At 35.8% G+C, this 27,887-nt stretch overlaps 1 protein-coding gene across 1 annotated transcript; it reads left to right on the forward strand.

Moving 5' to 3' along the window:
* Positions 1-11,503: 11,503 nt before the first annotated feature.
* LOC149814570 (DEAD-box ATP-dependent RNA helicase 31-like) lies at positions 11,504-25,721 on the forward strand. Its single transcript, XM_089988717.1, has 10 exons — positions 11,504-12,523; positions 13,948-14,054; positions 15,253-15,308; positions 15,415-15,639; positions 15,729-15,935; positions 16,009-16,095; positions 16,215-16,310; positions 16,401-16,616; positions 17,179-17,361; positions 25,126-25,721. Exons 1-10 carry the CDS (start codon positions 11,556-11,558, stop codon positions 25,351-25,353), a joined length of 2,373 nt encoding a protein of 790 aa, XP_089844843.1. The 5' UTR covers positions 11,504-11,555; the 3' UTR covers positions 25,354-25,721.
* The last annotated feature ends 2,166 nt before the right edge of the window (positions 25,722-27,887 follow it).

Here is a 27,887-nt window from a genome sequence, read left to right on the forward strand (position 1 = left end):
TAATAGATACCCATAGGGTTGCATGCACATAGGTGCTCAAAAAAAGAATTTACATGTTGATCTAAGGTTTCAAAAGAAAACCATGATCTAATTATTACAACGAGATAGTCCTATGTGGTAGTTGCATTGATCCATAGCCTAATAAAGATAACCCTATTGCGAGCTTCTGAGTATGCTTTACCAAGGTGCGCTGAATTGGAATAACCCATGACTACCTTGGAGATGGTAGATGGTATAAACTATCTGGACCCTTAAACTATGAAAAAAATACTTCTAGTGACAATGGATCGGTTGGTCCTCAGGTCCAAAGAAGTTAGGAGCGTGGACTACCAATTATAATCCTAGGTGGTGTGCCAATGTCTTCTGCAGAAGTTAGGATCGATCATGTTTGACATGTAGTCAAGCCACAAGGAGAGCTTTCTCTCAGTCTGAAACCGCTTCTAGTGGGTGTGACTTAGTCAGTCTCTCATGAAATCAAATCATATAGCATAATAAATACTTGAGTGATTTAGTTTGTTTCGTGATACTTGATAGAGTTTGGTTAAAAAGAGAAACAATAAAATAATCGCTTATTTTCCTTTTTTATGTATTCATTTATCTGTTTATAATTGTATCCAATGCATGCCTGAGTTGATATATGGTTGCTTGTGGAATATTCTAAAATTATGTATTCTTAAATTTAATTGTGTAATTATTCAGTTGAATGTTTGGTGATATACCTCGTGAAATGTGATTGATGCATGATTATGCAGGCTTAATGTTTTGTATCAATGCAATACTTGTGTGAATTTTACTAAGGTTCTTTAAAGTCTATCACTTGTTTTCAAAATAAAAAAAATTAGGTAATGAATGATCAAGTGGAGCGGATGCTGGATGTTGTGGGGCGGCTGTGTGAAACCAATCGTTTAGCTTCTGGGAACATCTGTTTAGGATTTTATTTAAACATTTTAATTAATTGTTTAAATTCTTAAGACAGAATATGTGAATGGTTTATATTTTATGTAAAAATATTTAAACATTTAGATTAATTTTATATTGTTGGTTGAATGTGATGTGTTTTGTGATTGTAACCTACTCGAGATGTTTAACCAAAAATATAGAATGTTTAATTGGTTTTAAATTAGTATTTTTTGTTGTATTTTTTAACATAATTAAAATGAATTTTTGTCAATTAGATGCCCTTTTCTCGAACTTTGTTCTAAGGAGCTATTAAATATCGGTGCATGTGCAGGCTGACACTTTAGAGCTTAATTCGGTTAAGGCAACGACATTGATGAGTTATTTAAGTTAATGATTCTTTTATATAATGTATTCAATCAATTTGATAATGGTGGTTTTGTACTAGATCTGGTATTAGGAGGCTAAGACATGCTCACGCTTGTGCTCAGGCAAGCCATCTAGTGCTTAGTAGAGTTGAAATTTATTTGTTGGTAAAGCTGTTGGATTATTACATATTAGAAAAAATTTATATTTTTAGGTAAAAATTTTGGGGTCATTACATAAGCTTTTCTATAAGTCCTAGAATGCAAAAAACTGACATCTGAATTTATGATTGTGCAAAATATGCAACACAAGTCTGAACTAGGTTTTAGATCTTAGGTGGATCAGAAACCAAAGACATGAAAATCAAGAAAAATATAACTATTGATATTTGCATGCTAATTCCAGAATCTTGAGGTGCCTCAGTTGAAAAGAGGAGTCCCATCAGGGTTGCCATTTTGTGGTGCCTCAGTGGATCCAAAGGTCTTTTATGAAGACTTGATTTAAACTGGATCCGAATTTGTTAAAGACAAAGTGGAATCCCCGCTTGCAAGTTAAGTATCTTTCCTTCTCCAGTGAGAAGGGATCAACCTCTCCAAAAACATTGACCCCCTCAATCTTGGCTTTGGCATGCAAACCAATATACCTTGTGTATGATCCTATAAAAAAAAGTGAGCATGATGGTGTAGCGACACTACCAATGCTAAAAAAAGATAAAAAAAAAACAAGTATATGAACTATTAGACAAATCCACACTTAATTTAATAAAATAAGCAAAAAAATACAAAAATAGAGATAAAAAAATCTAGTCTCATCTTGGGCTTAGGTAACCCTTTCTACGACGATGAGTGCAGCAACAAATGGGCAGCGCTTTGACTAGACAACAACTCTAGAGAATGGGTGAGACAAGGATCTAAAACTGCGTTGGGTCCATGATCTAGCAGGGTATGGGTGCACTAGGCTAGGGTCAATCAGCCAGAATCTGGGTGCAAAAACTTCAATATCATAGATGCTAGACTAGGGGGTAGGTCACTATTTATAGGTTTTCGAGTAGATCTTAGACCTAAGACTTGTGGTATCTAAGCCAAAATATCCAAATCTAGTTGCCATGCAACTCTGTGAAATTGATTGGCCAGAAAATGAGGTGTCAAACTCGTATTGGCCAATGGCTTTGCTTTGGGCTAAGGAATTAGACTTAGGCAAGTTGGTAGGGGCTTGATATATGGTTTTGGAAGTCCTAAATTCGAAAATCTATGATTTAGGAAAGTGAGTTTGGGCCAAAACGCATCTCCCTAGGTGAAACAGGTCTAAAATAGCAAGTTTTAGATAGTTTTCTTTGTTTTTATTATAACTCTTAATATATAATACATTTGTATGTGAAATTTGTTTTGTTGAACTTTTATTTTAATACCAAGACCCAAGAATGTCACTTGATAGGTTAAAAACATATTTTAAGTGAGGCCCAACTGAAAATCAAGGTTTGTCTTAAACATGACTATTTTGGCCATAAATCCTTCCCCGGGCATCCAATTCGAGTGAAATTTGTTTATTTTTTAAGCTAACATCTTTAGAACATTTGAGTTTTTGATAAAAATGTCAAAATTTTCATCTTGTGGAACAAAATCGCATTGCTAGTCACCTCTACCTTGTTTTGGACCCTAAACAACATATTTAAGAAATCCATGTTAAAGTCCAATTACCGATGATTTAAATAGGTCAAAATTGGGGTGTCTACAAAGCCAAATAAATTTAGAGAAAGCATCCACAAATGCCACATAATATCTAAATCCATCAAAACTAACTAATGGTGGAGGACCCACACATCATCATAAACAATTTCTAAAGGACTAGTAATAGGATTAGAAGAATGTTTAAATGGCAAATTATGGCTTTTGTCGCTCTCACAAGCATCGCAAACTCCACTGAAATTTATATCATCAAAAGGTAAACTATGTTTTTCTAAAACTTGCTGAACTTTGGATGACCCAACTCATGTGTCATCTATCAAATGACACATGTTCTCCAACAAGAGCCGACTTCCTTGTAGGTGTCATCCTTTCATTAGCACCATCTCTGTATGCTGGTCCTTAACACAACAAAACTAAGGGTGAAACTCAAAGGCAATATTGTTATCTTTAGACAATACTTTATTAAGCTTAAAATCATTAATCTTAGTGGAACTAATGTGAAGTATAACCAAATATGTCCTGTCTCCAATATTCATAGCATCTACTCCTTGACATTGAGAATGGATGGACAAGATCACTGGTCACATGATGAGTTTCATGTCGGTCATATATGACCGTGAATGGCCATGTTCACTCATGGGTTCATGTATTAAGGAGAGAGGTGGGCCCACTCTCTCTCCAATGCATGAACTGCCCAGTAATAGGGTCTATCCAAATGAATCATATTTGAATGTGCTTCATTTGAATAGACATGATGTGAGGCAGTTACTAATTTTTGGTAGATCTCACTTGTTCCTGGGTAACGGCTACCTAGGGGGTGCGACACATACCGGCAAACTCTCCTTTATTAAAGAAGAGGATCTCACATAAGAATAGCTATCCAAAAACAGTGTGAGATCCTATTACGAGATATACCTCTTTGTTCTTTTTTTTTTCCTGTCATCATTTGCACACATCGGGTTCTCAGATCCCATCATTTCACTTGTGTTGGGGTACCATGTGTTAAGAGGGGCATTGAGTGTAGAAGAGTGATAGGCTTGAGGCGCAAAATTTTTGACTTGTAAAAGATTCATGTATTGATAACATGTTTTTGCCTGAGTGCCCTATTTTCTCACAAATCTAGCACGACATGATTATCACCTCTAGGATTTTTAGAACCGAAGTTTGTTGGGACTGACCACTACCTCTTCTATTGTTGAACTGATTTCCTCCTTGTTGACCCCTTCCATGACCTCTATATTAACCTCCAAAGTTCTGACAAGTTGTCACATTAGCAATTGGACTACCTAATCTAAAGTTTGATCTTCAATCTCTCAAAAATTACCTTCTTGAACTGGCAAGAGGCCATGGAGCTTATCCAAAGTAATAGTCTGATATGGTCTCTGGTTTTTTTGAAGGGAAGATACTCAACGGGTAAGCCCATCAAAATATACATTATAAGGTCTTCCTCTATAGTAGGTTTTGAGTTAATCACCAACTGATGAGCAATGGCCTTAGCTTTTTTAGCAAACTCATCTACATATTTTGAGATCATGCAGTTGGGACTTAAGATGCATGATTCTAGATGTTGAGTGGCCACATATGCCTTCTTCAAGGTGTTCAAAATAGCATAAGAAGAACTAAGACCAACAACCTGACTGAGAACCAATTTTGAAAGAGTGGATGAGATCCAACTTAATTTAAGCTTATATATCACGCCTTAACCACTCATCATATTCTGGATTCAAAGTAATTGAATCGTCTTTGAATTTAGACAGGGCAGGTTTACTGCCATCAACATAACACAATATCATATGCGATGAGAACGAAAGTGAATTGTGATTCTCAAAGGAGATAATTTCTCAATTCAACTTTATAGATAAAAATGGTGCAGATTATTCGGATTCTGCAGAAGAGGAAGCGAAGTAGACATATTAGATTCAGTTGATTATGAAGTAGCCATGAAGACCTGAAAGAGACTAGAGTTATGATACCATATAAAAATTACATGATGGTTTTTACATGGTTCAGTTTGAATGACCTACATCCACAGTCTTTAATGGCTTCAACTATCAACAACCATCATTCCACTATGATATTTATATTTACACTTAGAACAAGGTTTACATTTCTTAGAAGTTTCTTTTCTTGTGTTTCCTTAATCTTTAAGGAGTTTTATGCTCATGTGGAGCCTTGACCAGCAAGTCTTTCCTTCTTTCAGAGTTCTTATCACCTTCATTCGAAATCTTCTCTTTTTAATTCTTTGATATTTTTTTTAAAACCTTTGAAAGATTAAAATCCAACAAAGAAGATTCACATGATATTTGCGGAGGCCTCTTGACATTTGCACAAATTTACAAATTTCTTGTGAACCTCTGAAAGGATATTCACATGATATTTGCATGGACCTCTTGACATTCGCATAAATTCAAAAATTTCTTGTGATCTCCCGACATTCACACAAATTGTTTGCGAACATCTGAAAGATTAAAATCCAACTAAGGATACTCACATGATATTTGTGTGAACCTCTTGACATTCATAAAAATTCACATAAATTTCTTGTGAACCTCTTGAAAGAAAAAAATCAAACTAATGAGATTCACATGATATTTGCATGGACTTGCTGACATTCGCACAAATACTTTGCAGACTGCCAAGAAATTTAAAAAAGTGATTCACATTATATATGTATGAACTTGTTGACATTCACATCTAAAACATCATGGAGTAAGTACCAAAACATATTGGTAACTGTGCTTCCACCTATTGTGGTCAATCTCACAACAGATACTGCGCCTGCTGACGGTTCACATAAAATTTGTGTAAATGTCAGGAGGTCTATGTAAATATCATGTGAATCTCCTTATTTTGTGATTTTAATCTTTCAAAGGTTCACAAGAAATTTATGTGAAATATCATGCGAATCTCTTTAGTTTGAATTTAATATTTTGGAAGTTCGCAAGAAATTTGTGTGTCAGCACAAATATCATTCTGATCTTCTTAGTTTGCAATTTTAATCTTTTAGAATTTTGCAAAAAAATTATATAAATGTCAAGAGGTCCACGCAAATATCATGTGAATCTCCTTTCAAAGGTTCACAAGAAATTTGCAAATTTGTGTGAATGTCAGGTGGTCCACGCAAATATCATGTGAATCTCCTTTCAAAGGTTCACAAGAAATTTGCAAATTTGTGTGAATGTCAGGAGGTCCATACAAATATCACGCGAATCTTCTTAGTTGAATTTTATTTTTTTTAAGGTTTTTATAAAAATTTGTGAATTTTTGCGAATGTCAAGAAGTCCGCACAAATATCATGTGAATCTCCTTAGTTGAATTTTAATCTTTCAGGGGTTGCACAAAAAATTTGTGAATTTATGCTAATGTCAGGTTTGCGCAAATATCACATAAATTCTTTAGTTGAATTTTATTTTTTTGAAGATTCGCAAGAAATTTATGAATTTGTGCCAATGTCAGGAAGTCGACATAAATTACATGTGAATGGTAAAATGGTCCTAAATAAGTCAAGAATCAGTGATTTTGGGTACATAAAAATTTTTGACATATTTCTACGCATTTTGCAAAAACGTGCCATTTTGGAGTACAATACGATCATTTCCATTCCAAAAAACCTCATGATGTTTGAAAGCAAGTAGTTGGCATAAGATTTGCCAACTCCTGCCAGAATCTTGAAGGAGGTTTCCATACAAGTGATGAAAATGTGAAAAACCAAGATAAAGTAAAAGAAGTTTGTGCTAAAGTATACATGGTTGATGCAAACTAAGGTTTAAACCCGAACTTAAGAACAAGAATAAGAAATTCAAATTAAATGCTAAAAAAATGGTTTCATGCTATACTTATAGAAAACTAGGACACTATGCGAGAGAATGTCATCACAGGAAGAAATTTCAAAGCAATAAAGCTAGTAAAGTCGATGATGACCTAGTAGTTGTAGTTAATAAGATATTTATGATTAATTCAGATAAATGATGGTATGTGAATTTTGGATCAACAATCTATTCTTGTAATGATAGAAGTATGTACAAAACATACGAAACCATAGGGAAAGACCATATGATTTATATGAGAGATAAACATGAAACTAAAATTTCGCTCAAACTCATGCAATACATTTTAGGATCGAGGATTGGAGATGTACTTGGATAAACATAATGAGATTATGGAATGTTTTGCTTGTCTATGTGCTTTGGATAGTTTTGGTCCAAAATTTATATGAATCAATAGAGTATTCAGTTGGATTTAGATCCATATTGACAGTATGAGATCTATGATTGCTTTATATTTTTTTTTACACTGCACGTTTTGTTGGATATGCTTTATTGGTATTTTATACTTGGATCTTATTGATATATGAATTCAATTTAGTCTAAATTTTTATGGTGGATCTGGATAAGTTTTGAGCCTAAGTATGTGTAAATTATGATTTTGACTATAGTTTAATCATAATAACAAATAATTAAGTATATGAATGAACTTGATGTATAATCAGTTCGGATCTATATAATTGCTTAACTTTGTACTTGTATAAAGTTTATTTTGAATGGCTTGATGATAATATCTGAAGTTAATGTAGATATATAATATCCATAATAGTATAACGTGATTCAAAAATATCTTGAGGGTTATGCTTTATGAATGGTCTATGATTTGTTACAGAATTATGTAATGGGTATGAATAGTTGGGTGTTTACATTTTTTTGATTAATGTATATAATAGATTTGGACTATAGTCAAATCTTATATAATCCATAGATTTTTTGTGTTATTTGTCCTTGCATGGAGTCCAATTTTAACTTGATAACATCTCAAGTGAATTTTATGACCTATATGAATCCATTAAAATGTGTACACTAATAACATGGATTTGAATTATAGTCAAATCTTGCATAACCTATAATCGAATATTGTATAACTAAGTGGATATGTTCTATGCCTAGATATGATATTATATTCATTCGACTTAGATGATAGTTAAATTCTAAGTGTTATATGGTTGTTTGGCTTTATTAGAATATCTCAAGTCAGATTTGGATATGAATTGAATTCAATAAACTTGTTCTTAGATCTATATATGATTCTAAAGGTTCATGTATTTATTTGATGTGTCAAGAGATTTAAAAATGAGTTTATAACTTTTGACATAATCATTGTAACTGGATGAACGAATAATCTCATATCAAGTTTGGTTATAATTCAGATCAAATTGGTTAAAGGACTTATGTTTTTGTCCTAAGAAATAATACATGTGATGTTTTGCATTGATAAAGTGATATGTATGAAAAAGTGAGAGTATAATTAAGTTTCGCTTTTCATATAAAAAATAATGATAAATAATCATCATGGATTAAGATCCTTAAATGGCTTGTAGAAAGTTAGTTGAATATCATAAGGTTAATGCATGTTGTGCAATATAGATTTGATAGTCCAATTTATGATGATTTAGATATGGATATTTATCGATCTAAAATAATCAGAAAGTGATAAGCTTGATTGAAACATATTTTGTAAGTGTGATAAATAAAAAGTGCATGCACACAATATTGATTTTCTTTGTTGTTTTGAATGATGCATATAGATAACGAGAGTTTGGATTACCTGTAAAAATTATATATGTATTTGTAATGGATTCATGCAAGTAATGAATGTTTTTCACTAATGTACATATAACTGTTATATGTAAGTTAATGTATGTTATAATGACTTAGTAGAAACTATGTGCAATGTTGGCGCATGATGTCTGGAGGTCATGGGAGAGTCATAAGAGAACTCACTTGACCAATTTATACATATGAGCTTATATGAGATAAGACAACATTGTCAATATGTAATGTATAAGCAAAAGCATGTTAAAAATTCATCATGGTGGTACTCTAGATAAGAGTATATGATTTTTTACTCTATTAAGATTTTTAATACATATGTTTGATGCATTATTTGCAGTAAGGGTTGTAATAAAAAGATTATTAAAAATTTCATATATCTATGTAAGATAGACATGATTTAGATCATGATGATAAAATGCTAGCATAAAAAACCTTATGATGTTATGAAAAAAATCACAGTATATGTGAATAAGTCTTAATTATTAATATGCATGATAACATGAAAACTCATATAATTCTCAAAATATTATGAAAAGTTATTTTATGCATAGTATGACAAGTTTGGGATGAATATAAAATTTTACATGTCCATGAGAGGTACATTGATGATGATTAGTGTAACAACTAATATCGTAATTTCATGACATATGAGATGTCCCATAATTAAAAAATTAATCCTATGTTTGATGTATGATATGAAAATGAAAAACAAATAGCAAGTGAATTATTTACCTTCATGTGATATGAAAGGTGATTGAGTAAGACTGAAAGTAAATGGGCTTTAAGGCATGTTAGTCGGAGAAAAGTCAATTATCTATGAATAAAAGCCTTACAATAAATGTATGAAAAATACGCAGAAAGCTTGACTAGCATACGTGTAATAAAAGTCTTATAAAGTATGAAAAATTCATAGAATACATGACTAGCTTACAAAGTGTACCAAAGTAAAACCCAAAAATGTGAGCAAGCTTGATGATACAATTATCCCTTATGTCCAAGTGAGAGATATAAGGTTGTGGCCATAAGACAATCATTGGGAAGGGTCAACCCAATAGTTGCACCCTCGCAAACGTGAATAGTCTTATGTCAAGGGATACAACTCTTGAGTCGAAGAGGCATTTTTCTTTTGGGCATACCCTAATCCAACCCCCTTTTAGGATTATAAGAAGGGCCCTAGGGGCCGATTCTACAATGATGCAAAATCAGAATAACATATTTATAGAAACAGAAAATCTTACGATGAAAGGTTAGAGGTTGTGACTCAAAGCTAGTGCCCTTGGCGATTTATTGCGTAACTATGTACGCCCTTTGATTTGGGTTCACCCTCCTTCCGTGAATTCTTACATTGTCAGCTGAAAAATAATCAAACTAGTGCCATGCCAGACAGCTAAAAGGCAAACACTGGCCGGATGGCCATATATGAGAGGGTGTGGAAGAGGGTATGGTGAATGGGGAAGAGGAACATTCCAACCCCTCAAGCCCCGGACCATAAACTTGGATTTGATGAAAAAAAAACAGGGGTTGACGCAGGTCAGGGTGGGCACTGGCGCCTAACCCAAGGCTTGCTCCAGCCCTCCCCTTTCATTCCCAAATCCATCAATGGTTAAATCCTTAAACTCTCTCTCTCTCTCTTGTAGCTGCCATTCTCTCAGTTGTTACCAGAGTAGAATATTGATGATGAATGAAGTCTTTTTTTTCTTAGAATCTTTGTGGGGTCTTATAAATATGTAGCTCCTGTTGTTCTTTCCATGGTATGAATCAATTTTCGCCTATTTTTTGTGTTATTGGATTCAAGCGTAGCATATGTGTTGCGTTTGAGGCTCCCCAATGAAGATCTTGTTTGCCTGATTGTGTTCATAGTGGTCTTTCATTCCTTTCGTTGCTCTCCTCCACCGATCGACTGTTGTTCGGACTCATTGCTTATTATGGACCATTTCAATGTGTATGATCGCTATAAGCTCGTTACTTGTGACTTTCAGGACCGTGAGGGGAACCAAAATGCCACCGCATACAGAATATTAAGTTGCTACTTGCATCACTTGGATGTTTGATGGTCTGGTTTTTATGGCTACAAGATTAATTGTCTTCTTTTTTATCTTTTTATGAATGGAGTAGGGGAGGCGATATTTATGATATTCGCATCGGTTTATGTTTTTATTATGTGTGTATATATAAACTGTTTCAAAACCAATGTCCATGTAAAACATTGTTTGGGCTCAAGGCTCATGTCATTCCTTCATGTCTTGAGAAGATGGATTCCTCAATTGAATGTAATTGGTCAGAGTAAAGGCTGGCTAACGTTTATTTTAGTTTTTTTTATCAATTAGCATATATTTGTTTTTTTTAATTAGCATGTATTTGTTTCAATTAATTCAGTTCTTATTCACTTATTAAATACTTATTATTTGTTAGTAATCATTATTAGTATACAATTTTTTAAAATATGACACTTTATAGTTCTTCAAATTTTTTTGCACTTGCTATTATAGTTTATTATCATAAAAATTAAATTTTTTTTTACTATACATTTGTGCCTACTCTAGTTTAAATTCCTGGCTCCGCCCCACCATTATTGAAACCACAAATATCCCGTCATTAGCTAGATGCTCTTGATCATTGGTATTGATGTTTTTATTCGCTATTTATCATGAAAAAACTGTGGTTTTTATTTTTGAATATTTTTAATTATAATTCCTTGTAAAGTTGCTTTTTATATTTTTTATTTATTTTTCTTGCCAAGATTTTGCCGAAAAAAATGAGAGATTTAAAAAAAAAATCAAATTCTCGCGAGTTTTTGGCTACCGATATTTTGTCATTTTTAACTTTGTCACTGTGCTGGTAACCAACCACACGCTCGACGAGGTCGACTCCATCCGCTTCGTTCATTGCCTCACTAAAACCCTACTAAAGCCCTACTCTCTCTCTCTCTCTCTCTCTCTCTCTCTCTGTTACGGCGTCGTCCGCCGTTTTTTCCGTCGCGAGTCGTCGTCTCTCGGCCGGAATCATGCCGGGGCAGCTCCTGCACCTCCGCCTTCTCAACTCCGCCGCTCGGGCCGGGATTCTCTCCGGTTCGTGTCGCGCCGCGGCGGCGACCGGCGTCCGTTCCTACCGTCCTGTCCCTCGCATCTCCATCTTCGCCAAGCTCTTCCCATTCCGGTTGAAATTTTCAGCGTTGTCCATGAGGAGAGATGCCGCCTCGGCACTTCCGGCGGCCGTATCCGGCTTCCGGCAGTTTTCTGGCGTGTCCCGGGCCGGAGGCGGCCGGAGAGCGTCGTTTTCTCGTGAGCAGAGGGGGAGTTCCGGCAGAGGGAGAGAGCTCCGTCTAGGCAGTGTTGGCGGGAGCGCTCAGAGCAAGAGCTTGATGGAAGACGAAGCCGAGCTCAGCGACTGGATCTCCGACCTGAGAACGGAGGGATTTCCGAGGCTGAGCGACAGCGACTCTGATGATGGAGGTGTTACTTCCTCGGGAAAGAAGAGAATGGAGGATCCTCCGGCGGAAAAACGGACGAAAGAAAGCGAATTAGTGAGGAGGAAGGGCAGGGATTCGGGTCTCGGCATGAGGAATATCGATTGGGAGGGCGCTGCGGCAGGGTTTCGAGGGGCGAGAACCAGGGCAAGAAAGCAGATGGTAAACGATTCGGGCTACAAAATGGAGGATTTCCGGCGGACGAAGGGTGGTGGAGGCCTTGGTTTCGATCGCAGAGGCGGTGGACGGGAGGGTGGGGTTTCGGGGAAGAGGAAGATGGAGCATGGGAAGCGAGCGGCACGAGTTGTTGATGATGAGGATGATGATGACAAAGAGGAGGACGAAGATTCTGGGTTTGAGAGCGTTTTTTTAAGTGGAGAAGATAGTGAGGAAGATGCTGATGATGCTCCGCGGGATGCCAAAGTTACTAGTATTTCAAGGGAAGATGTTGTTGCATTGCCGAAGACATCGTCAGAAGAAACGGATTCATACTTGAGTCAATCTAGGTATACTCTATTTCCTTCTTTTTGATGGTTTCTTTTAGCTGCGGATATCCAGCACCGTTATAATATTAGTTGAACTTGTATCTAGTGCAGTAAGTTTTTTCTCGAGTGAGTGTATTTATATAATTTATTTATTTGTTTGGTTGTTTTTCCTATTGTCTATTTTGGCATTCATTCAAATTGGAAATTGCATGGTGATTTATGTTTCACTCTGTCAGCGATTTTCTGCAACAATGTTAACCGGCTAGCCAGAGTGATACAACAATGGGTCAAGAGCTGAGATAACAAGAATTCTCTATGCAGGAATCCATCATGCAGTAATAATATAAAATTCTTGTAGCACATATAAATTATTAGTGATGTACTGATGTTGTTGCCAGAATTTCACCAGAAAATATCCTTGAAAATTCATGGATGTGGAATTCATGGTATGTATCTCAAAATATTTTAGTAAACGATCTCACTGTTAACTTCTTGTTAGACTTCCTGTTTTTCATGAGATATTCCTTTATTTCCAAATTTCTTTCTGGGTTTAGTTTCTCAAATCCTCATATTTCACAAAATATTTGAATATCTAGGACATTTTTCCATACACCCACTTATCTAAAAAAGCAGCTTTAGAAGGGAAATCACATTTTGCAGTCCAGTGTAAATTTCTGATTTCACTTTGGTGGGTGAACATATGCATGCCAACATCCCTTGTAGATTTATGTTTTCCGTGTTTTTCTAATTTTCCTACTCTATTTCAGCCAAAAAGATAATTTATTTTAAGAATGACTGGAGAATAATTTCTCAAAACTCTCTGTATTTACTCGCCAGTAGTTCTCCGTGGCATTCGTTGTGCCATCAAGCTCATTTTTGGTGCTTTTTGCATGCACCAAGATTATATGATTCTATAATGATTATACTCTTGAATTGGTTAAAGGTAAATTGATCCATAGATGTAATAACCGGTGTATTTGCTAAATTCTTAATGTGGTAGTTCTTTCCTTCTGTGCAGTAAGGTGTCCATTTCCTGTTAGCAGCTTGAGGTGAGGTATTTTGTAGTGATTGCATCTGAGGGTTAGTTTACTCATTTTAAGTCATTACCTTGTTACTATATTTGTTCTGATAAGGGTGTCTGTATACAGCCTGTAGGGAATAACTCTTGCATCCCTATTAACTAAATCTGTCAGGGTTAAGAGTTTTATTCAGTGTGTGACACAACTTCCATGGAAAAATGCTATCTATATTAGTAGCCTCATTTCCTTTCTGTGATATTTTCATCTCAAACTGTAGGTTTTTTTAGGTTGTGAGGACTAAAATATTTTTGCATCCTTTTCCCCTGTTTTCTTAATATTCTATATATTCTTCCTTATCCAACACATAACAGTTTTAGTTGTGTATTTACTCTGCCGAAATCTTCCTCATGGGAAATGTCGCTGCAGGTTTGAAGACACTGATATTTCTCCTCTGTCAGTTAAAGGAATAAAAGCGGCTGGTTATGACAGAATGACTATTGTACAAGAAGCAACTCTGCCAGTCATTCTTAAAGGTAGGATTCTCTGAGGCTCAGTTAATACTTGTTAGTTCAACGACGAATATTAAGAAATGGTTCATGTTTTTGCTCTACCTTGTAAATCTATCTTCCACCCTCTAATGTTACTGGTACTGTCTACATATTAAGGAATCACCTTTGGCATAGTATACAGAAGCATGTTGTTCCAAGTTTTAAGGATTCTTGGATAATTGTCTGCTGATGCATTTTATGCAACTATGGTTTGATCTGTAGAATATGCTGACATTTTGAAAGACTACTACTTTTTTTTTCATGCTTTTAATGGTAAGAAATTACAAAATTATCCATAAGTTTTTGAGTGCTACCTTATACTGCAGATGTGTGAGCTGCTTCCACACCTTTTATATAAACAAACATTCACTTTGAGGCTTCAGCAGTAAGAACAAGTTTTTCATGTATTTGAGTCTGCAAGTCCAATTTGGTAAACAAGTGGACCAACTGTGTGTCTGCTTAATACTGTAATTTATGCATCATTAACTGTGAGGATATGTATAATGTGACTAGGTTGCCAGTATTCGGACATGATGCTTCAGCCAGATGAATAAGGGGAAAATGTTTGGTAAAATTTCAGTTTGTGTTGTCGCAGCCTATATAATTTAGTATTGCAGTAGTGATCGTAAGCTGCTTCATAGTAACCAGCTAGGTACATTGACCTTAAATGATCATCATAATCAATGGTAATTTGTCAAATGGTTTTCATAAGCTTTTGGACTTGTCAATCTTATTTTTCACCCTGATTCTTCTTTTAAGTGGACACAATTGCAAGAAGTGTCTATATTTCCTTCTAAAACATGTATTGGAGTATGTAAGGTCATTTGTTTTGCCTTTTTAACCATATACATAGAGTCTTCATATACAGTTGTACATACATGATATATTCACTTTGTTTCAGGGGTACCTTTTTTCATTATTAAGACCCTCATCAAGTGTCTTTCATTACATAACCACTAGAAGTGTAGATCCCTACAGGTTTAGTATCATGTCCATTTGCATCCTTTATTCTGTTTTAACTCTTTCTGCTGGTTGTGTAAATCTTTCAGTGTCCCTCAAAATACTATCCTGTGATCTTTTAGAGCACACCGATTTTCTAATCAGATCTAGTTTCCATATGAAGCTACATTGTTAGTCTTCTAGTTTTATGTGCCTGGAAATGGGCATGTCTTTTTGTTTGTAGGCAAGGATGTCCTGGCCAAAGCAAAGACGGGTACTGGAAAGACAGTGGCATTTTTGGTATGATATTATTTGCCTTCTCTTTTTAATATTTTATGGATTGTGAACAAAAAATTAGTGAACATGACATGTTCTTTTTGTCTTTGTATGTCCTCGGTAATTTCAGCTTCCGGCAATAGAAGTCATTGTAAAACTACACCCTGTTGGTCATGATCAGAAAAGGTCACCAATTAATGTGCTCATCATATGCCCTACCCGTGAGCTTGCAAATCAGGCTGGTGCTGAGGCTAATAAACTGTTGAAGTATCATCCTACCATAGGCATACAAGTTGTCATAGGAGGAACAAGATTGCCTCTAGAACAGAAACGTATGCAAGCAAATCCTTGCCAGGTTTGCTGCAAATGCTATTAATTGGCTGGTTTGCATTCATGTTTGTTTTGAGATGTGTTATCATTATGTCCATGTTTTACGTAATGCAGATTCTTGTTGCCACACCTGGAAGGCTTAGAGATCATATTGAGAACACACCAGGATTTGCAACACGACTTCTTGGTGTAAAAATGCTTGTCCTTGATGAAGCTGACCATTTACTGGATATGGGGTTTAGAAAAGATATTGAAAAAATTATTGATGCTGTTCCAAAACAGAGACAGACACTCTTATTTTCTGCTACTGTTCCTGATGAGGTCATCTTTTATGTCACATCTTGTGCACTAAAGTATTTCTCCTGCATTGTGTAATATGCAATCACTTTTGCAGGTTCGCCAAATTTGTCACATTGCTCTAAGAAGAGATCATGAATTCATTAATACAGTCAAAGAGGGAACAGAGGAAACACACTCACAGGTGCATCTATGGGGATATATAATTATGAGGCCTCTAGGGTACTGCAATTTTTATCAAGAATGTTGTTACACAGTGCTGAAGTATCGTTTTGCTGATCTCATTGTTTCTTGAATATTCAGGTCAAACAGATGCACTTGGTTGCTCCGCTTGACAAACATTTTACAATATTGTACAGCATTCTTAATGAGCATATTGCAGATGACCCTGATTATAAGGTCTGTGCAGCCATATTACCGCTTTGATGTTAGTCAATCGTGTTTCATTAAATTAACACTTTACTTCATGTTTACTGCTGTATACTGCAGGTTCTGGTTTTTTGTACAACTGCAATGGTAACAAAACTTATGTCTGCGCTTTTTTCTGAGTTGAACCTTAACATAAGAGAGATCCACTCCAGAAAGCCACAGAGTTACAGGACCAGAGTTTCTGATGAGTTTAGAAAGTCTAAAGGTCTCATTCTTGTAACTTCTGATGTTTCAGCTCGTGGCGTGGACTACCCTGATGTCACCCTTGTTATACAGGTAAAATAGTATCCGGCATTAATTGTTTAATGTCAAAACAGTCTTGTTATTCCATCATTTTGTTCCTTCAGACTTGGACTTTTTTGAAGTTTACTCATCCTAGCCTGGATGAAAGAGCCATCTTGAACATCCATTGCATTTGTTATTTCAGATAATGCTACACATTTAATTGTTCATGTACTTTTTGCATTTTAATGTGGCACTTGGAATTTTCATAAGGGTTGGATGTGATGATGAATTTATCCTTTATGACATGTTTCTTCTCTTTTAACTTTTTTCACAGTAAACAAAATAACTTATAAATGCTGGCTTTTAACACCTTGTGATCTCTTAGATATTTAAGCAAGGCTGGATTAGCTTTTTTTATTAATGAATTTTTGAGAATACTATGTCTTGACTTTGTAGCTAATCCTTTGATACATGCTGTCTTGGGGATTCCTTACCAGCCAAATTTCTTCTTATGTTTACTTTATATGCATCTTTTCGCATTAAGATAACAGTTTGACCAGTATTTGTTCAATCATATGCATAATTTTGTGACTTTTGAGCCTTGCCACTGTAGGTGGGCCTGCCATCTGGTAGAGAACAATACATACACCGACTTGGAAGAACTGGTAGGAAAGGCAAAGAGGGCAAAGGCATATTGTTGCTTGCACCATGGGAGGATTTCTTTTTGTCAAGCATTAGTAATTTGCCAATAAGCAAAGCTGCACTACCTCCAATTGATCCAGACATGAAAAAGAAGGTGAGTGCCTTGTAATAATTGTTTGATGTGCGGTCCTTTTTCTAAAGTTTGTTCAGGGTGTTTGCGTATTTCTGAGGATAATATGTTGAAATCTGATTTCATTTCTTTTTGTGATGTGGCTGTATTTGTCGTTGCTCATTATAAACCTGTGTAGCTTTGGGCAATTCTTGTGTTTCCTATACTGTGTATGCCAGAGGCTTTTCAGAATTTCTATTTGATTTCTATTTGCTATAGTCGACTGTACCTACATTCTAGTTGGAATCTCACAATGCAGGTTGTTTTGACTTGATCTAACCTCACATATGTCTTCAGCATGGTCGATTTAGTAGAATTTGACTCTTGGGTCATGTTTTTTTGAGTCACTAAAAATTGATGCGTTCATAGCCATCATTTTTTGGTTCACTGGAAAAACCTGTGTACAGGTTGGATTCTGGCGATCCAAAAGCTGGTTCCCACTAAATAAAACATGTAGATCACATCTATGGTGTTAGATGTGAGGAGAAAAACAAAAAATAAAAAAAATGGTGTTTGCTAAATCGATTGTAGCAAAACATTAATCCTTTGTGTATTGACGAATCTGTCCCTTTTTCCATATAACATTTTGGACTCTTTGTGACTCAAATAGTCATAGTTATTTGAATGGAAACAATGTCACAATTTTTAGCTAGCTATCATTCTTACTTTTCTCATCTTCTTTCTGCTTGTGATATTCTCATGGCCTCTGATATTTCTCCCCTTAATCCTCCTTTTTACTACATCTTTGCATTCTTCTATAGCTTAACTTGTTTTGGCTATGTTGCAAGCATTTTCTTGAGCTAGGATTTTCAGAGTATTTCTTTAGTCCATTTTGAATAGGCATGAAGAAGTTGAATTTTTAGAGGAATTTTATTACCAACTGCGGGAATATGTACGCTGCTCATGAAATTTTAAGATGAATAAAGAAACCTATATTAAGTTTATGGATAATAACTATGTAAAACGTGTACTTCAAAATGCCCAACATACTGTTGACATTGGTACTTAAGGGTGCTGCCACATTCAGACATACTCAATGACTTTTGGGAACACTATATCTGTACAAATCTTTTATCTTTATATTTGTTTATGTTTTATCAGCATTACTTTGTGCAGTATATGTAGTATGCATTTATGTGTGTGCAACTCAATTGCATCCTAGCACCCTTGTTTTGGAAAATAATCACATTATACCAGCCGTAACTGTATCATACCAGTTACTATCACCTTACCTATCTGACATAGGATACACAATTTTTCATTGATGTGAAGTGAGGGAAAAATGTTAGATTTAGGGTTTCTGAATTCCCTGCAGAGAGAAAAGATGACGATAGGGTTTGGGCTGAACACACATGATTCCCAATATGGAAAAATCGTGTCTATCACTGTGATTTTATATTTTTACAATTAAAATTACATCATGACTAAAATACCCTCAACTACATAAAATACAAAGGCATATTAATGAGGGGCATTTAAGGAATAAGACATAATTTACAGAATATACATATTTGACCACATTAGACATGATCTGGATCTGGGAAACGTGATCTGGATTTGGGAACCACATTAGACGTGATCTGGATCTCGATCAAGATCTAGATTCGACCCCAACCTCATGCTAATAGCCTCCCTCAAGTTGTACATGGTTATCAACCATTGATAACTTGCTTTTTAAGTACCAAAATCTGTTCTTCGTGAGGCCTTTTGTGAATAAGTCAGCAACTTGTTCTTCTGTCTTGATATATCTGGTCTCTATCTCTTGATCCTCCACTTTTTGATGAATAAAATGTTGATCAATTTTAATATGTTTTGTGTTTCCAGGTTGGATGAGATTTGTGGAAATCTTGATAGCACCTTGATTATCACATAGCAATAGTGACTTGGAATAACTTCTCCCAAATCATACATGTGTTTGATTCAAGTCATTTCAACGGTAACAACAGCCATGAAACAATATTTTGCCTTTGTACTGGACCTTGCGACAACCTTTTGTTTCCTACTACTCTATAAGACCAAATTTCTTTCAATAAAAATACAATATCCATAAACTGACCTTATCTCATCAGGATCTCCTGCTCAATCAGCATCTGAGTAAGCTGTGACCATCATCATATCTTCATGTGTTGCCCTTTTTTTGTAAAGCAAATCATCCCCAACAATCCCCTTCAAATATCTCAAAATTCTTTCCATGCCCTCCATGTGTGACAATCTAAGTTAATGCATGAATTGTGACACTTGATTAACAACAAAATCGATATCTAGATCAATAAACATAAGATATTGCAACATTCCAACTATGCTTCTAAATTTTGTGAGATCATGATATAATTCTCCTTCATTTGCTCCCAATCTCTAATGAATAGGAATTGGAGTTGTAGCCGGTTTGTAGTCTGTCATTGTCGTTTTACTTAGGAGATCCATTGTGTATTTGTGCTGAGTTATAATAAGAGAATCATCATGTCGATCTACCTTTATCCCAAGAAAATACCTCAAAAGACCAAGATCTTTCATCTTAAACTTTTTATTCAAAAATCTTTTCAGTTTTTCAATATGTTCATCACAAATAAATGGGTAACACAGTAATAAGATTGTTACTTTTGTAAATGAAGAGTGAATGATGTAATGGGGACCGAGTAAAACCATAGCCTTGAATTGCAACAGAGAAACCCTCAAACCAAGATCTTGAAGCTTGCTTCAACCCATAAATGACTTTGTTTAACTTGCAAACATAAGCCTTTGGATCATCCTCACTATACACCGGTGGCTGCTCCATATAAACTTCTTCCTTAAGATGCCCATATAAAAATGTATTCTTTACATCCAATTGACTTAATTTTTGCCCATGATCAACTGCTAGCGAAAAAATGATCTGAATAGTGCTTATTTTAACATCAAGGTTGAAGGTTTCATCATAATCATGCCCATACTCCTGGGTTAATCCTTTTGCTACTAGTCGAACTTTGTATCTCTCGATGATGCCATCAGGTTTGTATTTTATTTTATACACCTATTTCAAGCCAACTACATTTTTATCATGCGGTCTTCTCACTATCTCTCACGTTTGACACTCATGTAAGGCCTACATTTCTTTATTCATGGCTTCTATTCACCTATTCGATTGTAGTGCGTGCCAAAATGTTTTGGGTTCATGCTGCTTCTCAATTTGAGTGAGAAAACACTGAAAGTCAATGCTGAAATTTTCATAACTTACCCATCTTTTGATTAGATGTCTGACCCTGCTTGATCTTCTTATTGACTCAAGTTGACTCTTGATTTGACGATTGTTGTTGGTCTTGTAGGATCGGTTGGTGGTGGCTTTGATTATGTCTTGTGTAAACACATCCTTTTTTGAATCTACCTGATATGGTCTCTACATTGTCTGAACTAGTTTATGTGTTGTAAGTTGATTCAACTGGAGGATCTTCTGAAGCATCATATGCTTGATCAGAGTCATGATTTGGCTGTTGCATTCCATTGTTTATTGCTGAAAATAGGATATCATCTAGCCAAGGCTGATATACTTCAACGTTATTCCTGTTGTACAAAATATGGTGACTACACTGATCATTAGAAAAATTGCACTCGTCAAATACAACATTCTTAGATATTTTAATTTTTATCTTGAAATTTATTTCTCAGCTGGCTGTCCACATGAACATAGCATACACAACCAAACGCCCTCAACTCACTGTAATTTGGATGCTTCCCAAATAGCATTAAGTAAGGAGAATTATTTTGCAAAAGCTTCATGGGCAATCAGTTTATAATATAAACAGTTGTATGAAATGCCTCGTTCCATAGTTTTATGTGAACTTTACTCTCCATAATATAACGATGCTTTCTTTTATCAATGCCATTTTGTTGGAGTGTTCGTGGGGATGAAACTCTTCGACTAATTCCATTATTATGTAAAAATTCAATAAATTCATTTGACGAGTATTCACCACTACCATCACACTAAATATTTAGAATATTCAAGAAAAATTGAGTACGAACATAGGTACAAAAGTTTTTAAACACACCAAAGACTTCAGATTTGCGTTTCAATAAAAATATCCAAGAGTAACGAGAGTAGTCATCAATAAACAAAACATAATATTTACTACTAGAAGAGGAGAGAAGTGGAGATGGTCTCCATACTTCAGAATGAATAATGTCAAAAGGTCTCGAAACTCTCTTATTATATGAATTGAATAACAAAACATGACTCTTACAAACTTGATAACTAGGACACATACTATCACCTGACTCTTCACCCAAGATAGATTTAGGCAACAATTTATTTGAGGCTAATCTTTTAATAAAGACTTCACCACAATGACCTTACCTACTATGCCAAACATTTGATTGACCGGACTTTGAAATACTGAAGACACACGCAGAGGACTCAGGCTTCGAATGACTATCCAATGTAGCTCAGGCAATCAAGGAATTTTCTTTGAAGACGTATATGTTGCCACATCTTTGTCCTTCAGCAAACATCTTTCTCGTTTGAAGGTCTTTGACATACACAATGGAGTAAATTCAATATATGAATTGGTATCATCGACAAGTTTAGAAACATAAATTATATTCTTTTTTATATTGGGAGAACACAATACATCGAACAACTGGATGGGATGAGATTTAGACAAAGGAATGAGGATATCTCCGGAATGTGTGATAGGGTGGTATCTTCCATCTCCAGTAACAATATTATTTTTACCAGAATAAGGAATCAATTCAAAGAATTTACCTGCGTCACCTGTGACATGGCTGGCAGTTTCTAAACCAACATATCAAACACCCTGATCATTTTGTTTGAAGCTCAGTTTAGAAAATGCAGCCAATAAAAGTTTCTTTTTAGGGTCATTTTGCTTGTTGTTCTGCCCTTGATTTCTAGGCAAAGGCTTACCTCTAGCTTGATGATTGTATCTCGGATCATCCTTGAACCAACATTTTGCTTTTACATGGCCCTTCTTGCAAATGTAGCATCTTGGAATGTTGTTATTAGACACTTCTTCCTCCTAAAGAAATATTAGGATTAGGGAGAATTTCTCGTCTTTCCTGATTGTAACCTCTACCTCTACCATATCCTCCTCCACGTTTACGACCTGAAAATAATCCCGTATCATGTGAATTTGCTTTAGCCTTTTTTGTATTTGACCTCTCCTTTAATGACATCTCCTAGCTAAAGAATTTGGCCTTTATATCATCAAAATTAGAAACGATCCTGATATATTGTAGAGTTGTGGACAACACATGAAACGCAGATCTTTAACCAACTAGAGCTTGTTGAATATTGTCTTTCTCAGATATATGACTAACTGTTTGTGATGAACTTAATTTTATTGAAATACTCCATAATAGACATGGATGCTTATTTTTTCAACACTTGAAATTCTCTTTTCAGATAAATAATTTTGGCCTCTGAAATTTCAAGAGTAAGTCTGCTGCAATGTATTTCATAACATCATGGCAGTGCAATCATCTTCTATTCCCACCAATACCTCTTGTGATAAAGGTGAAATTAATACAGGCGACCAAGGCTCAATCCTTCTTCATCCAGTTGATGAAATCTGGATTACGAACTGTCCTCGTTGTCATGACAACCTTTTTGTCATCTTTAACTTCCTGAACCAGAAATTTAGATGGAGCAGCTACTAATCCATTTAGGTGACCAGTGAGATCATGTCTCATAATAAAAAGAACAATCTGCCTTTTTCAGTTAAGATAGTTGAAATTATTTAATTTTTCAGAAATCAATTGATTAAGAAAATTGGTAGAGATGGAGAAGAACTTGAATCCATGAAGAACGAACGAGGGGACGATACAACATGGTTGAATCAGGGCGGTCAATGAGCAATAAGAAACAATATCACTCGGCAAAGGGAATATAGGAAATCGGCATCAATAAGAAGCAATAATTTGTCACATTTTTTTTCGCAGAATAGAATGTGAACTTAATAATCGAAGGCAGTTGCCACAAATAAATTTTTTTAGCAAGCCCACATATCAAGATCAACTTTGAATTGAATTTTCACGATTATCACAAATTTAAAAAATGTGGGATTTAGAATGACGCCAATCTGATTCTTGGGTCTGATGGATCAGATTTGACTAGGAAGTTATAGAATATGGAGGGAGGGAGATGAAAAATGTGACCCAAATACGATTCAACGAGAGTCTATGGAATAAACTTCAAAATCAAGAGTTCAAGAAAGGGAAAATCATAAGAAAAAAATAACAAGAGAAAGAAATGCAGATTTGAGGAAGAATGAAAAAACGAGAAGAAAGAAGAAGATTAGAAGAATCAACTATTACATGAAAGAAAGAGAGATCGGGTCTTGAAGTTCACCAAGATTTTTCAGCCCTGCTCCGGATCATGGCTCTGATACCATGTTAGACTTAGGGTCTCTGAATTCCCTGTAGAGAGAAAAGATGACGATAGGTTTTGGTCTGAACACACACAATTCCCAATATGGGAAAATCGTGTCTATCACTATGATTTTATATTGACTTTACAATTGAAATTATATCATGATTGAAATACCCTCAACTACATAAAATACAAAGGCATATTAATGAGGGGCATTTAAGGAATAGGACATAATTTACAGAATAAACATTAGACCACATTAGACATGATCTGGATCTGGGAACCACATTAGACGTGATCTGGATCTGGGACATAATTTGGATCTGGATCAAGATTCAGATCCGACCCCAACCTCATGCTAATAAAAAGAACTTTTGTTCAATTTTGTAGGATGAAAAGAAATGGACTGTGCATTTAGTGGCATCCTTTATGTCATTTTGTGCCTTGTTATTCCTTGTGAAAGTGTTACAACACGTTCATTTCAACTGTGAACTAATTTCTACCTTCAAGAACTTTAGGAAAGCAATGCTGAATTAAAGATGAAAGTGGTAGCGGCAATCTTGACAAAACTTCCCTTATTCTAGAAAGTGAGAAGATTCAAATAGGGCACTTTATTTGCAATTTGAACCTGAGGGTTCAATGGAAAATACAGTGCTAGATTTGAAGAAACTTTTCCTCAGAAAAACAGAACTTATCAGAGTCTCATATAGATCATGGCCCCTATACTGATTTGATGTCTTTCCCTGTAGTGCCTTCTAGGAATAACCTCCAAGGAATTATATGCAAGAGTTTGTAACTTTAATAAAGCCATCGATACTTGCACACTTCCTGAGTTCATGGTTTAAGAAATTTGGTGATGCCCTTATAAAATTTGGTAACAAGAAAGCATTGTTGATTGGGGCTTATCTATTAATAAGGAAATGAAGTATTTTCTTATTGTCTATGTTGATGACATTTTTGTCATGTAAGATGATGATGAAGAGATTCACTGCTTGAGGAGCATTTAGTTTAAGAGTTCAATTCAGAGATCTAAGTAATAATTTCTTGCTAGCAGATAGAGAAGACGAACACTAGCATAAGAGAATCCTTGACCCTTAATGGTCCTCTCATGCGTTGTGGACTGTATTTATATTGAAGTCAATAACCTTGCTTGAGGTTTAATTACAGCTGGACATGCGATGGCTATATTATTTACATGCCATAGATTTACCATTAAAAAAAGAGTCTTATGGTTTGTGATCTTGTTTTTTCTTCTTTCTTTCTTTTTTTTCTTCAGTGAACATGGATAGGATGAACCATAAATTACTCTTCGTCAGTTTTCTGTATCTTCGCAGATTAACTGCCAAGCCTCCATCATAAATTCACCTACTGTTTTTCCGTCTTCACAGGTTGAGCGTGCTCTTGCTCATGTAGAGATGAAGAACAAGGAAGCTGCTTATCAAGCATGGCTTGGATATTATAACTCTGCCAAAACCATCGGCCGAGATAAGGTCAAACTTGTGGAGTTCGCTAACGAGTTCAGCAGCAGTATGGGTCTTGACAAGCCACCAGCGATTCCAAAGCTTATCCTTGGCAAAATGGGTCTGAGAAATGTTCCCGGCTTGCATGCTAAGTAGAAGAAGTTGTGGAGTGCAGTCTGATTTGTTGGGTTACCATTGTGAGGTGCATTTTGTAGGTATAAGCTAACCTGGTTAGAAGATCTTGACTTTTTTCACTGGGTCTGTTTAAGGGCATTGGATCTCAAATCAGAGGACCTCAAATCCAACATTTGGAGGGATTTGAGAATCTCCACTCCCCACTTGCATGAAGGTTGGATTTTGCACCAGATCCAACCTAGGACGGCAAATCCGTGTTCAAACGCTCCCTAAAGGTAGGATATACCTTCGGGTTAGAAATTTTGCCCTGAAGTTCGTTTTCATCAATATTTGTTACAGACAATGAAAAAAAAAGAGAATCAAATTGCAATCATATTCTAAATTATAAATATTTGAACGCTCCCTTGTCTGGCTGCTTGCTGCTTATTTCATTATTTCAACAAAACAGAAGAGTAGGCATATAAACAGGTTGGATTGAATCCTGCATAAGATTCAGATTTGGACCAAGGTTGGAAAAGGGTAGAACCTATTCTACTGCCTTTTTACATGTGATCAAATTTGGATATATTCTTTAATTTTCAAATTTTTTGGTATATATATATATATATATATATATATATATATATATATATATATATATATATATATATATATATATATATATAGAGAGAGAGAGAGAGAGAGAGAGAGAGAGAGAGAGAGAGAGAGAGAGAGAGAACTGAACATATTAGGCTTCGTTTCTCGTTCTGCCCCATAGGTTTTATGTGTTTTATGCTAGATCTGAACCATTAGATGCTTTTAGCATGCTCGATTTAGTTTGTATCAACTCTTGGATCATATTTTTTTGATGAAAAAACAGTTTTTTATGAGCTGGAAAAAACTGGTATCTTCATAGCCATTGATTTTGGATCACCGAAAAAACCAGCAGGTCAGATTTCGGGGATCCAAAAGCCAGTTCCCACTAAACAAAGCCTATAGATCACATCTATGGTGTTGGATGTGAGAAAAAATATTTAAAACTACGATTTTTAAGGGGGCCTAACAAGACTTAACAAAAAGGGGCTTATATATATTCTCGAAATGCTCAAATTTGGATATTACTCCTATTCAGATTTGTAATAGAACTCTCAACATGGACCTGATTATTAATTGGATTGCTTTATAAATTATCCGTGGGTTTCGTTGCTGTTGGATATCCGACTTGAATAAGAATGCCAGCATCTCCACAAAGTACGATACCTAGAAATCAAAGATGCAAAATATAGCGAAGTTCGAGAAACTTGCTTGTGACTCATCTTGGTGCACCTCTGGATCAAGTGATGGGCCCAGTATGGAGTTGAAACCATAGTTATTGGAAGTTTATTGCTACATGGGAAAGATCGTTTCTCCGAAAATGTGCTTTAGAAGTGGGAAACTCTTTGCTTGTCCAAAAAGAGGGGAAGTGCACTTCCTCTTTCCCATCGGAAATTGATTCTTCTTAGCTTCCCACTATCCTCTCCTTTCTTTCTTATGCTTTTCAGATAAAAAAGTAACAACTTACTTATAACAAGCTTGCATGTTAATTCTGTATGGCTTCTTGATAATCGCTTCCCTGCTTCTGCTTCATGCATTGCTTCTCGTAGGAGCAACAAGATCCCCCTGCTTTGCCAAAGGGGGCTCCGCTTGTGTGGTAGGAGCAGTTTGTGCACATCATCTTGTGTTGGGGACGTTGCAAGTTCAAAACCCAATGGTACGATGTACAACTGGTAGGGGTCTGCCTAACCCCAGCTTGCCTATAAAAAAACAAAAAACCCTGATTTATCTGAGTGTATTGATGTGGTTCATCTAAGTTAGGGAATCTAGATTGAATATACGAGCCCGTCCAATTGTTGGGCAAGTCCAATCTGAACCAAAACTTTGATTAATGAGCCAGGGCTTGGGGTAGTCAAGTAGGGGTGGGCAACTGGTTTATCCTGGCTTATGATGGGCTGGGCTTGGGTTAGTTTGTTGGATCATTGGCTGGTGCAAGCCGGGCTTAGACTGTGGACATTTCCTAGTGGGCAGGACCTGTGAGCCAACACGGGTGGCCTGGCATGGTCCTAATGAGCAGGCTGCATGCTGGCATTTTGGACCTAGGGCCAGCCTGAACCGGGCCTAGTCCTGGGCCATCAAATTGACAGGGCACGCTTGACCAGGCCCGGGTGGCCCGGTCATATTGCAAACCGGCCCATCCTTTATGCCAAGGTTTGAGGAAACTTGTTGCCTGGCTTTGAAGCAGGTTAGTAAAAGATGATTGCTGCCACCTGTAAGTTTGTATTGTACCTTTTCAAAGCCTTGCCCTCCCCTTCAATGTCTATGCTCTTGACTCCAGAAACGGTAATTTCTTGATCAGTCTCAATTTGCAAAGATGTCTGTTGGCTGCAAAACAATTTTACTATCGATGGATCCCACTACCTTTTCCACCGGACATTCCACCTTTCTGTTTCTTTCTGTTTGGGAGCCTGTATTTGCCAAGGAAATGCCAGATCAGTATCTCGAGATCAAGCTTCTTCCTCGATTCTAAGATGTTGAAAAAT

This window comes from Nuphar pumila, chromosome 15 (genome assembly GCF_984573655.1).
Source record: "Nuphar pumila chromosome 15, dmNupPumi1.hap1.1, whole genome shotgun sequence".
In the NCBI taxonomy this organism is placed as follows: domain Eukaryota; kingdom Viridiplantae; phylum Streptophyta; class Magnoliopsida; order Nymphaeales; family Nymphaeaceae; genus Nuphar; species Nuphar pumila.